The 14637-nt window shown below is 50.5% G+C and overlaps 1 protein-coding gene across 1 annotated transcript; it reads right to left on the bottom strand.

The window, feature by feature from the left end:
• Positions 1-6126: 6126 nt before the first annotated feature.
• Positions 6127-10957, bottom strand: LOC130316208 (solute carrier family 2, facilitated glucose transporter member 8-like; the record flags this gene model as incomplete). The annotated part of the gene is made up of 7 exons (XM_056552782.1): positions 6127-6291; positions 6584-6692; positions 6768-6917; positions 7193-7404; positions 7473-7572; positions 9638-9844; positions 10781-10957. Coding segments are annotated over 7 exons (1120 nt in total), but the record flags the coding sequence as incomplete, so codon positions are not given.
• Positions 10958-14637: the final 3680 nt, after the last annotated feature.

Raw genomic sequence — 14637 nt, 5'->3', positions numbered from 1 at the left:
AGCGATGATAAGGACATCACATGGGGTGAATGTGCCCGCACTTCTGTAGTGCCCCCTGTATATTACCAGCGATGATAAGGACATCACATGGGGTGAATGTGCCCGCACTCCTGTAGTGCCCCCTGTATATTACCAGCGATGATAAGGACATCACATGGGGTGAATGTGCCCGCACTCCTGTAGTGCCCCCTGTATCTTACCAGCGATGATAAGGACATCACATGGGGTGAATGTGCCCGCACTCCTGTAGTGCCCCCTGTATATTACCAGCGATGATAAGGACATCACATGGGGTGAATGTGCCCGCACTCCTGTAGTGCCCCCTGTATATTACCAGCGATGATAAGGACATCACATGGGGTGAATGTGCCCGCACTCCTGTAGTGCCCCCGGTATATTACCAGCGATGATAAGGACATCACATGGGGTGAATGTGCCCGCACTCCTGTAGTGCCCCCTGTATATTACCAGCGATGATAAGGACATCACATGGGGTGAATGTGCCCGCACTCCTGTAGTGCCCCCTGTATATTACCAGCGATGATAAGGACATCACATGGGGTGAATGTGCCCGCACTCCTGTAGTGCCCCCAGTATATTACCAGCGATGATAAGGACATCACATGGGGTGAATGTGCCCGCACTCCTGTAGTGCCCCCAGTATATTACCAGCGATGATAAGGACATCACATGGGGTGAATGTGCCCGCACTCCTGTAGTGCCCCCTGTATATTACCAGCGATAAGGACATCACATGGGGTTTATGTGCCCGCACTCCTGTAGTGCCCCTTGTATATTACCAGTGATGATAAGGACATCACATGGGGTGAATGTGCCCGCACTTCTGTAGTGCCCCCTGTATATTACCAGCGATGATAAGGACATCACATGGGGTGAATGTGCCCGCACTCCTGTAGTGCCCCCTGTATATTACCAGTGATGATAAGGACATCACATGGGGTGAATGTGCCCGCACTTCTGTAGTGCCCCCTGTATATTACCAGCGATGATAAGGACATCACATGGGGTGAATGTGCCCGCACTCCTGTAGTGCCCCCTGTATATTACCAGCGATGAGGACATCACATGGGGTGAATGTGCCCGCACTCCTGTAGTGCCCCCTGTATATTACCAGCGATGATAAGGACATCACATGGGGTGAATGTGCCCGCACTCCTGTAGTGCCCCCTGTATATTACCAGTGATGATAAGGACATCACATGGGGTGAATGTGCCCGCACTCCTGTAGTGCCCCCTGTATATTACCAGCGATAAGGACATCACATGGGGTGAATGTGCCCGCACTTCTGTAGTGCCCCCTGTATATTACCAGCGATGATAAGGACATCACATGGGGTGAATGTGCCCGCACTCCTGTAGTGCCCCCTGTATATTACCAGCGATGAGGACATCACATGGGGTGAATGTGCCCGCACTCCTGTAGTGCCCCCTGTATATTACCAGCGATGATAAGGACATCACATGGGGTGAATGTGCCCGCACTCCTGTAGTGCCCCCTGTATATTACCAGCGATGATAAGGACATCACATGGGGTGAATGTGCCCGCACTCCTGTAGTGCCCCCTGTATCTTACCAGCGATGATAAGGACATCACATGGGGTGAATGTGCCCGCACTCCTGTAGTGCCCCCTGTATATTACCAGCGATGATAAGGACATCACATGGGGTGAATGTGCCCGCACTCCTGTAGTGCCCCCTGTATATTACCAGCGATAAGGACATCACATGGGGTGAATGTGCCCGCACTCCTGTAGTGCCCCCTGTATATTACCAGTGATGATAAGGACATCACATGGGGTGAATGTGCCCGCACTCCTGTAGTGCCCCCTGTATATTACCAGCGATAAGGACATCACATGGGGTGAATGTGCCCGCACTTCTGTAGTGCCCCCTGTATATTACCAGCGATGATAAGGACATCACATGGGGTGAATGTGCCCGCACTCCTGTAGTGCCCCCTGTATATTACCAGCGATGATAAGGACATCACATGGGGTGAATGTGCCCGCACTCCTGTAGTGCCCCCTGTATATTACCAGCGATGATAAGGACATCACATGGGGTGAATGTGCCCGCACTCCTGTAGTGCCCCCGGTATATTACCAGCGATGATAAGGACATCACATGGGGTGAATGTGCCCGCACTCCTGTAGTGCCCCCTGTATCTTACCAGCGATGATAAGGACATCACATGGGGTGAATGTGCCCGCACTCCTGTAGTGCCCCCTGTATATTACCAGCGATAAGGACATCACATGGGGTGAATGTGCCCGCACTTCTGTAGTGCCCCCTGTATATTACCAGTGATAATAAGGACATCACATGGGGTGAATGTGCCCGCACTCCTGTAGTGCCCCCTGTATATTACCAGCGATAAGGACATCACATGGGGTGAATGTGCCCGCACTTCTGTAGTGCCCCCTGTATATTACCAGCGATGATAAGGACATCACATGGGGTGAATGTGCCCGCACTCCTGTAGTGCCCCCTGTATATTACCAGCGATGAGGACATCACATGGGGTGAATGTGCCCGCACTCCTGTAGTGCCCCCTGTATATTACCAGCGATGATAAGGACATCACATGGGGTGAATGTGCCCGCACTCCTGTAGTGCCCCCTGTATATTACCAGTGATGATAAGGACATCACATGGGGTGAATGTGCCCGCACTCCTGTAGTGCCCCCGGTATATTACCAGCGATAAGGACATCACATGGGGTGAATGTGCCCGCACTTCTGTAGTGCCCCCAGTATATTACCAGCGATAAGGACATCACATGGGTGAATGTGCCTGCACTCCTGTAGTGCCCCCTGTATATTACCAGCGATGATAAGGACATCACATGGGGTGAATGTGCCCGCACTCCTGTAGTGCCCCCAGTATATTACCAGCGATGATAAGGACATCACATGGGGTGAATGTGCCCGCACTCCTGTAGTGCCCCCAGTATATTACCAGCGATGATAAGGACATCACATGGGGTGAATGTGCCCGCACTCCTGTAGTGCCCCCTGTATATTACCAGCGATGATAAGGACATCACATGGGGTGAATGTGCCCGCACTCCTGTAGTGCCCCCTGTATATTACCAGCGATGATAAGGACATCACATGGGGTGAATGTGCCTGCACTCCTGTAGTGCCCCCTGTATATTACCAGTGATGATAAGGACATCACATGGGGTGAATGTGCCCGCACTCCTGTAGTGCCCCCTGTATATTACCAGCGATGATAAGGACATCACATGGGGTGAATGTGCCCGCACTCCTGTAGTGCCCCCTGTATATTACCAGCGATGATAAGGACATCACATGGGGTGAATGTGCCCGCACTCCTGTAGTGCCCCCAGTATATTACCAGTGATGATAAGGACATCACATGGGGTGAATGTGCCCGCACTCCTGTAGTGCCCCCTGTATATTACCAGTGATGATAAGGACATCACATGGGGTGAATGTGCCCGCACTCCTGTAGTGCCCCCTGTATATTACCAGCGATGATAAGGACATCACATGGGGTGAATGTGCCCGCACTCCTGTAGTGCCCCCGGTATATTACCAGTGATGATAAGGACATCACATGGGGTGAATGTGCCCGCACTCCTGTAGTGCCCCCTGTATATTACCAGTGATGATAAGGACATCACATGGGGTGAATGTGCCCGCACTCCTGTAGTGCCCCCTGTATATTACCAGTGATGATAAGGACATCACATGGGGTGAATGTGCCCGCACTTCTGTAGTGCCCCCTGTATATTACCAGCGATGATCAGGACATCACATAGGGTGAATGTGCTCGCACTCCTGTAGTGCCCCCAGTATATTACCAGTGATGATAAGGACATCATATGGGGTGAATGTGCCCGCACTCCTGTAGTGCCCCCGGTATATTACCAACGATGATAAGGACATCACATGGGGTGAATGTGCCCGCACTTCTGTAGTGCCCCCGGTATATTACCAGCGATGATAAGGACATCACATGGGGTGAATGTGCCCGCACTTCTGTAGTGCCCCCTGTATATTACCAGCGATAATAAGGACATCACATGGGGTGAATGTGCCCGCACTCCTGTAGTGCCCCCTGTATATTACCAGCGATGATAAGGACATCACATGGGGTGAATGTGCCCGCACTTCTGTAGTGCCCCCTGTATATTACCAGCGATAATAAGGACATCACATGGGGTGAATGTGCCCGCACTCCTGTAGTGCCCCCTGTATATTACCAGCGATGATAAGGACATCACATGGGGTGAATGTGCCCGCACTTCTGTAGTGCCCCCTGTATATTACCAGCGATGATAAGGACATCACATGGGGTGAATGTGCCCGCACTCCTGTAGTGCCCCCGGTATATTACCAGCGATGATAAGGACATCACATGGGGTGAATGTGCTCGCACTCCTGTAGTGCCCCCTGTATATTACCAGCGATAATAAGGACATCACAAGGGGTGAATGTGCCCGCACTTCTGTAGTGCCCCCGGTATCTGACCAGCGATGAGGACATCACATGGGGTGAATGTGCTCGCACTTCTGTAGTGCCCCCAGTATATTACCAGCGATAATAAGGACATCACATGGGGTGAATGTGCCCGCACTCCTGTAGTGCCCCCTGTATATTACCAGCGTTGATAAGGACATCACATGGGGTGAATGTGCCCGCACTCCTGTAGTGCCCCCTGTATATTACCAGCGATGATAAGGACATCACATGGGGTGAATGTGCCCGCACTCCTGTAGTGCCCCCGGTATATTACCAGTGATGATAAGGACATCACATGGGGTGAATGTGCCCGCACTCCAGTAATGCCCCCGGTATCTTACCAGCGATGATAAGGACATCACATGGGGTGAATGTGCCCGCACTCCTGTAGTGCCCCCTGTATATTACCAGTGATGATAAGGACATCACATGGGGTGAATGTGCCCGCACTCCTGTAGTGCCCCCTGTATATTACCAGCGATGATAAGGACATCACATGGGGTGAATGTGCCCGCACTCCAGTAATGCCCCCGGTATCTTACCAGCGATGATAAGGACATCACATGGGGTGAATGTGCCCGCACTTCTGTAGTGCCCCCGGTATATTACCAGCGATGATAAGGACATCACATGGGGTGAATGTGCCCGCACTCCTGTAGTGCCCCCAGTATATTACCAGCGATGATAAGGACATCACATGGGGTGAATGTGCCCGCACTCCTGTAGTGCCCCCGGTATATTACCAGCGATGATAAGGACATCACATGGGGTGAATGTGCCCGCACTCCTGTAGTGCCCCCGGTATCTTACCAGCGATGATAAGGACATCACATGGGGTGAATGTGCCTGCACTTCTGTAGTGCCCCCGGTATATTACCAGCGATGATAAGGACATCACATGGGGTGAATGTGCCCGCACTCCTGTAGTGCCCCCAGTATATTACCAGCGATGATAAGGACATCACATGGGGTGAATGTGCCCGCACTCCTGTAGTGCCCCCGGTATATTACCAGCGATGATAAGGACATCACATGGGGTGAATGTGCCCGCACTCCTGTAGTGCCCCCTGTATATTACCAGTGATGATAAGGACATCACATGGGGTGAATGTGCCCGCACTCCTGTAGTGCCCCCTGTATATTACCAGCGATGATAAGGACATCACATGGGGTGAATGTGCCCGCACTCCAGTAATGCCCCCGGTATCTTACCAGCGATGATAAGGACATCACATGGGGTGAATGTGCCCGCACTCCTGTAGTGCCCCCTGTATATTACCAGCGATGATAAGGACATCACATGGGGTGAATGTGCCCGCACTTCTGTAGAGCCCCCTGTATATTACCAGCGATGATAAGGACATCACATGGGGTGAATGTGCCCGCACTCCTGTAGTGCCCCCGGTATATTACCAGCGATGATAAGGACATCACATGGGGTGAATGTGCCCGCACTCCTGTAGTGCCCCCTGTATATTACCAGTGATGATAAGGACATCACATGGGGTGAATGTGCCCGCACTCCTGTAGTGCCCCCTGTATATTACCAGCGATGATCAGGACATCACATGGGGTGAATGTGCCCGCACTCCTGTAGAGCCCCCGGTATCTTACCAGCGATGAACAGACCCATGCTGACCAAAGCCAACCATGCCAGTGGATCGGTGGGGCCGTCCGCCATTTCCCCGGGGCTCGTCACGCCTGATGAGTTGTTCACATGCGCCACACTGATTCTAAAATACACCCCAAACAAGGCGGTGCTGATCGCCATAACGACCCCTGGAGAGAGAAAATAGGAGCTGCTGTATGGGGCAGGTGTGAAGGATTAGGGGTATCCAGTGGGGCAACAATCAGAATTGTTATATTATCCTCCGAATGCCAGATCACCTGACCAAAGTAGCCATGGTGACATCACTATAAATGGCATCACCTGGCGAGTGTATGATGGGGCCCCGAGGTAATAGTATGAAGAACATCATCAGGAGCCCTCAGGGCCCATACAACACATCACCATTGTTAGAGCTCCACCTCCAAATCACAGACCACACCCCCCTATGTAGCATAAAAGTACCTGAGATGACCAAAAGGACCTTCCTCCCAGCCCGGTCCATGATGAGCGCAGCCACCGCTGTGAACACCACCTGCACCAGCCCAACAATAACCGAAGCCAAGCTACTGTTCTGAAAAACATGGCGAAACGATATATATGAGAGGAGGGCGGAGCTTACACCAGAGTCACCGACACCGCAGCTTACCTGGAACTTTGCTTCCTCAAATATCATATCGGCATAGAACATGATGGCGTTAATGCCGGTGGCCTGCTGGAAAAACATGAGTAGGATGCCGATGATGAATGGTTTGTATATAGACGGTGCCATGAAATCCGCCATCTTTAACCCATCCTCCTGAGGAGACAAGAACATCAGCAAAGTACAACTGTGATAGGCAGCATCCACCCCCGAGATAGTACCGTCCACCCCCGAGATAGTACCGTCCACCCCCGAGATAGTACCGTCCACCCCCGAGATAGTACCGTCCCGAAAGAGCATCCACCACCTAGATAGTACCGCCCCAATACAGCATACTGCCAAGACAGTGTCCACCCCCGAGATAGGCAGCATACAGCCTGTGTAATAGGAAACATAGCCCCTGACACCCCAGTGATCCTTCCCCCTCTCACCTGCTGATCCCCGCTGGCCTCGATTTGCCGGTATTCCCACTCATGGTCCACATCTGGCCCTCGCAGAAAGTGCAGAGCAGCCATCGCCTCTGCTCGTCTCTCCTGGTTGATGAGATATCGTGGGGTCTCGGGCATGAAGCACATTAAAATCACCATGAGGACAGGGGGCACAGAGCAGACCACCGCCAGCCAGCGCCAGCTCACGACCATTCCTACACAGAGACAAACCAATACATTAAGCTACAATAACCCTGTGAACTCCTCCCCCATTCAACATTACCTGCAATATAAGCTCCTACAATTCCAGTGACCACCATCAGCTGTACGCAGGAGCCCAACATCCCTCGGACCCCGGAGTGTGACGTCTCTGAAATATACACCTACAAAGGGGAGGACAGAAGTTAGGGTGCAATCAAACATCCCAATGTAGACCGGGCCCTGATCTTACTATGTGGATCCGGACAATGTAGACCGGGCCCTGATCTTACTATGTGGATCCGGACAATGTAGACCGGGCCCTGATCTTACTATGTGGATCCGGACAATGTAGACCGGCACTGATCTTACTATGAGGATCCGGACAATGTAGACCGGGTCCTGTTCTTACTATGTGGATCCGGACAATGTAGACCGGCACTGATCTTACTATGAGGATCCGGACAATGTAGACCGGGCCCTGTTCTTACTATGAGGATCCAGACAATGTAGACCGGGCCCTGTTCTTACTATGAGGATCCAGACAATGTAGACCGGGCCCTGTTCTTACTACGAGAGTCCAGACAATGTAGACCGGGCCCTGTTCTTACTATGATGATCCAGACAATGTAGACCGGGCCCTGTTCTTACTATGAGGATTCAGACAATGTAAACCAGGTCCTGATCTTACTATGAGGATCCAGACAATGTAGACCGGGCCCTGATCTTACTATGAGGATCCGGACAATGTAGACCGGGCCCTGTTCTTACTATGAGGATTCAGACAATGTAGAACGGGCCCTGATCTTACTATGAGGATCCGGACAATGTAGACCGGGCCCTGTTCTTACTATGTGGATCCAGACAATGTAGACCGGGTCCTGTTCTTACTATGAGGATCCAGACAATGTAGACAGGGTCCTGTTCTTACTATGTGGATCTGGACAATGTAGACCAGGCCCTGATCTTACTATGAGGATCCGGACAATGTAGACCGGGTCCTGTTCTTACTATGAGGATCCAGACAATGTAGACCGGGTCCTGTTCTTACTATGAGGATACGGACAATGTAGACCAGGCCCTGATCTTACTATGAGGATACGGACAATGTAGACCGGGTCCTGTTCTTACTATGTGGATCCGGACAATGTAGACCAGACCCTGATCTTACTATGAGGATCCGGATAATGTAGACCGGGTCCTGTTCTTACTATGATGATCCAGACAATGTAGACCGGGCCCTGTTCTTACTATGAGGATTCAGACAATGTAGACCGGGTCCTGTTCTTACTATGAGGATCCAGACAATGTAAACCAGGTCCTGATCTTACTATGAGGATCCAGACAATGTAGACAGGGTCCTGTTCTTACTATGTGGATCTGGACAATGTAGACCAGGCCCTGATCTTACTATGAGGATCCGGACAATGTAGACCGGGCCCTGTTCTTACTATGAGGATTCAGACAATGTAGAACGGGCCCTGATCTTACTATGAGGATCCAGACAATGTAGACCGGGCCCTGTTCTTACTATGAGGATTCAGACAATGTAGAACGGGCCCTGATCTTACTATGAGGATCCGGACAATGTAGACCGGGCCCTGATCTTACTGTGAGGATCCGGACAATGTAGACCGGGCCCTGATCTTACTATGTGGATCCAGACAATGTAGACCGGGTCCTGTTCTTACTATGAGGATCCAGACAATGTAGACAGGGTCCTGTTCTTACTATGTGGATCTGGACAATGTAGACCAGGCCCTGATCTTACTATGAGGATCCGGACAATGTAGACCGGGTCCTGTTCTTACTATGAGGATCCAGACAATGTAGACCGGGTCCTGTTCTTACTATGTGGATCCGGACAATGTAGACCAGGCCCTGATCTTACTATGAGGATCCGGACAATGTAGACCGAGTCCTGTTCTTACTATGTGGATCCGGACAATGTAGACCAGGTCCTGTTCTTACTATGAGGATCCGGACAATGTAGACCGGGCCCTGATCTTACTTTGAGGATCCAGACAATGTAGACCGGGCCCTGTTCTTACTATGAGGATCCAGACAATGTAGACCGGGCCCTGACCTAACCAGGGGCTATGGCTGTCATACATATATTAGACAGGAGGATAAAGAATCAGAATAATGCACAAGCTTCACCATATTCTCCCATTTATAGGTCATGATGAGGGGGAAGGGTCATCTGAATATAGTTCCCCCCATACAGCAAAGAAATGTCACGATACTCACTGGGACCACCAAGGAGGTGACTCCGCTGGCAAGTCCGGACAACACGCGGCCACCCAGCAACATCCACATGTTTTGAGCAGATATGATCAGGGCGAAGCCAAGGACATAAGGAAAAGCGCAGAGCATGAGGCTGAGCTTCCGGCCCACGCGGTCCACCAGCCACCCACCAAGGATGCCCCCAGCAGCTGCACCAATGGTGACTATAGACTGTGGGGGAGAGAGGAGCATCAGTCAGGACAGTAACTGGACACAAGGGTGAGGAGGTATCCCCCACCATCTATAAGAGGAGACCCCCCACCACCATCTATAAGAGACCCCAACAATGAATCCCCCATCTAAAAGAGGAGACCCCCCCACCAGCTATAAGAGACCCCCACAATGAATCACCATCTATAAGATGAGACCCCCACAATGAATCCCCCATCTATAAGAGGAGACCCCCCCAACTATATGAGGAGACCCCAACAACGAATCCCCCCCATCTAAAAGAGGAGACCCCCCACCACCATCTATAAGAGACCCCAACAATGAATCCCCCATCTAAAAGAGGAGACCCCCCCACCAGCTATAAGAGACCCCCACAATGAATCACCATCTATAAGATGAGACCCCCCACAATGAATCCCCCATCTATAAGAGGAGACCTCCCCAACTATATGAGGAGACCCCAACAACGAATCCCCCCCATCTAAAAGAGGAGACCCCCCCCCCATATATAAGAGGAGACCCCCCCCACCATCTATAAGAGGAGACGCCCCAAACTATACGAGGAGACCACAACAAGGAAACCCCATCTATGAGAGAAGACCCCCCCCATCTATAAGAGACCCCCACAATGAATCACCATCTATAAAGGAGACCCCCACAAAGAATCCCCCCATCTATAAGAGGAGACCCCCCAACTATACGAGGAGACCACAACAAGTAATCCCCATCAATGAGAGAAGAGACCCCCACAATGAATCACCATCTATAAGAGGAGACCCCCCCCACACCATATACCACATCTATAAAGAGGAGACCCCCCCCACACCATATACCACATCTATAAGAGGAGACCCCCCCCACACCATATACCACATCTATAGGAGGAGACCCCCACCCCCACACCACCATGACCCACATTTCCATAAGAGAGCTCACACCAAACCATGACGCCGTCTCTTGGTCCAGAATTAGCCGCGGATCCTCCGTGTTCTTCAAATCAGAGATGGCTGGAGAGCTGAACCCCAAGACAAAACCAAAGCTCAGGGGCCCCAACACTGCGCCAAGTGTGGCCAGGTACAGATTCCTGTTCTGGACATTGCTAGAGGAGGGACACAAAAGAGCAGGTCATGTGACTTAACCAGACAAAGAGAGCGGCCGAGGACTATACCAAACGGTAAAAGGACTGTATGACATCACAGAGGCCTCACCACACAGTAACAGGTGTGTATGACATCACAGAGGCCACACCACACAGTAACAGGACTGTATGACATCACAGAGGCCTCACCACACAGTAACAGGACTGTATGACATCACAGAGGCCTCACCACACAGTAACAGGACTGTATGACATCACAGAGGCCACACCACACAGTAACAGGTGTGTATGACATCACAGAGGCCTCACCACACAGTAACAGGTGTGTATGACATCACAGAGGCCTCACCACACAGTAACAGGACTGTATGACATCACAGAGGCCTCACCACACAGTAACAGGACTGTATGACATCACAGAGGCCACACCACACAGTAACAGGTGTGTATGACATCACAGAGGCCTCACCACACAGTAACAGGTGTGTATGACATCACAGAGGCCTCACCACACAGTAACAGGACTGTATGACATCACAGAGGCCTCACCACACAGTAACAGGACTGTATGACATCACAGAGGCCTCACCACACAGTAACAGGTGTGTATGACATCACAGAGGCCTCACCACACAGTAACAGGTGTGTATGACATCACAGAGGCCTCACCACACAGTAACAGGACTGTATGACATCACAGAGGCCACACCACACAGTAACAGGACTGTATGACATCACAGAAGCTTCACCACACAGTAACAGGACTGTATTACATCACAGAGGCCACACCACACAGTAACAGGTGTGTATGACATCACAGAGGCCTCACCACACAGTAACAGGTGTGTATGACATCACAGAGGCCACACCACACAGTAACAGGACTGTATTACATCACAGAGGCCTCACCACACAGTAACAGGTGTGCATGACATCACAGAGGCCTCACCACACAGTAACAGGTGTGTATGACATCACAGAGGCCACACCACACAGTAACAGGTGTGTATGACATCACAGAGGCCTCACCACACAGTAACAGGTGTGTATGACATCACAGAGGCCTCATCACACAGTAACAGGACTGTATGACATCACAGAGGCCTCACCACACAGTAACAGGACTGTATGACATCACAGAGGCCTCACCACACAGTAACAGGTGTGTATGACATCACAGAGGCCTCACCACACAGTAACAGGACTGTATTACATCACAGAGGCCTCACCACACAGTAACAGGTGTGTATGACATCACAGAGGCTTCACCACACAGTAACAGGTGTGTATGACATCACAGAGGCCTCACCACACAGTAACATGACATCACAGAGGCCTCACCACACAGTAACAGAACTGTATTACATCACAGAGGCCTCACCACACAGTAACATGACTGTATTACATCACCGAGGCCTCACCAAACGGTAACAGGACTGTATGACATCACAGAAGCTTCACCACACAGTAACAGGTGTGTATGACATCACAGAGGCCTCACCACACAGTAACAGGACTGTATTACATCACAGAGGCCTCACCACACAGCAACAGGACTGTATGACATCACAGAGGCCTCACCACACAGTAACAGGACTGTATGACATCACAGAAGCTTCACCACACAGTAACAGGTGTGTATGACATCACAGAGGCCACACCAAACGGTAACAGAACTGTATGACATCACAGAGGCCTCACCAAACGGTAACAGGACTGTATGACATCACAGAGGCCTCACCACACAGTAACAGGACTGTATGACATCACAGAGGCCTCACCACACAGTAACAGGTGTGTATGACATCACAGAGGCCTCACCACACAGTAACAGGTGTGTATGACATCACAGAGGCCTCACCACACAGTAACAGGACTGTATTACATCACAGAGGCCGCACCACACAGTAACAGGTGTGTATGACATCACAGAGGCCGCACCACACAGTAACAGGACTGTATGACATCACAGAGGCCTCAATACACAGTAACAGGACTGTATGACATCACAGAGGCCTCACCACACAGTAACAGGACTGTATTACATCACAGAGGCCTCACCAAACGGTAACAGGACTGTATGACATCACAGAGGCCTCACCACACAGTAACAGGTGTGTATGACATCACAGAGGCCTCACCACACAGTAACAGGACTGTATGACATCACAGAGGCCTCACCACACAGTAACAGGACTGTATTACATCACAGAGGCCTCACCACACAGTAACAGGACTGTATGACATCACCGAGGCCTCACCACACAGTAACAGGACTGTATTACATCACAGAGGCCTCACCACACAGTAACAGGACTGTATGACATCACAGAGGCCTCACCACACAGTAACAGGACTGTATGACATCACAGAGGCCTCACCACACAGTAACAGGACTGTATGACATCACAGAGGCCTCACCACCCAGTAACAGGACTGTATTACATCACAGAGGCCTCACCAAACGGTAACAGGACTGTATGACATCACAGAGGCCTCACCACACAGTAACAGGTGTGTATGACATCACAGAGGCCTCACCACACAGTAACAGGACTGTATGACATCACAGAGGCCTCACCACACAGTAACATGACATCACAGAGGCCTCACCACACAGTAACAGGACTGTATTACATCACAGAGGCCTCACCACACAGTAACAGGACTGTATGACATCACAGAGGCCTCACCACACAGTAACAGGACTGTATTACATCACAGAGGCCTCACCACACAGTAACAGGTGTGTATGACATCACAGAGGCTTCACCACACAGTAACAGGACTGTATTACATCACAGAGGCCTCACCACACAGTAACAGGACTGTATGACATCACAGAGGCCTCACCACACATTAACAGGACTGTATGACATCACAGAGGCCTCACCACACAGTAACAGGTGTGTATGACATCACAGAGGCCTCACCACACAGTAACAGGACTGTATGACATCACAGACGTAATAGGACTAGTTTGTGTAGTATGGTGTATAGTGTATGGACATCTGTGCTGTATATTATACTGTCATGCATGTAATTATAATATATATATATATATATATATATATATATATATATATATATACACACACACACACACACACACAATATATACACATACTGGGGGTTATAATCTTCTCTCTCTTTCCATACTGGGGGTTATAGTCCCCTCTCTCTCTTTCCATACTGGGGGTTATAATCCTCTCTCTCTTTCCATACTGGGGGTTATAATCCTCTCTCTCTTTCCATACTGGGGGTTATAGTCCTCTCTCTCTTTCCATACTGGGGGTTATAGTCCTCTCTCTCTTTCCATACTGGGGGTTATAGTCCTCTCTCTTTCCATACTGGGGGTTATAGTCCCTTCTCTCTCTTTCCATACTGGGGGTTATAGTCCTCTCTCTCTTTCCATACTGGGGGTTATAGTCCTCTCTCTCTTTCCATACTGGGGGTTATAATCCTCTCTCTCTTTGCATACTGGGGGTTATAATCCTCTCTCTCTTTACATACTGGGGGTTATAGTACACATAGTTTCTTAACATTCTAGAGGTTGTAGTGCGCTCTCTCTCTTTACACACTGGGGGTTGTAGTGCTCTCTCTTTACATTCTGGAGGTTGTAGTGCTCTCTCTCTTTACATACTGGGGGTTGTAGTTATCTCTCTTTACATACTGGGAGTTGTAGTTATCTCTC

The sequence above is a fragment of the Hyla sarda genome, unplaced genomic scaffold, assembly GCF_029499605.1.
Source record: "Hyla sarda isolate aHylSar1 unplaced genomic scaffold, aHylSar1.hap1 scaffold_1920, whole genome shotgun sequence".
NCBI classification, from domain to species: domain Eukaryota; kingdom Metazoa; phylum Chordata; class Amphibia; order Anura; family Hylidae; genus Hyla; species Hyla sarda.
Note: the sequence above shows the minus strand (reverse complement) of the source record. Positions and strands in the feature narration are given on the sequence as shown.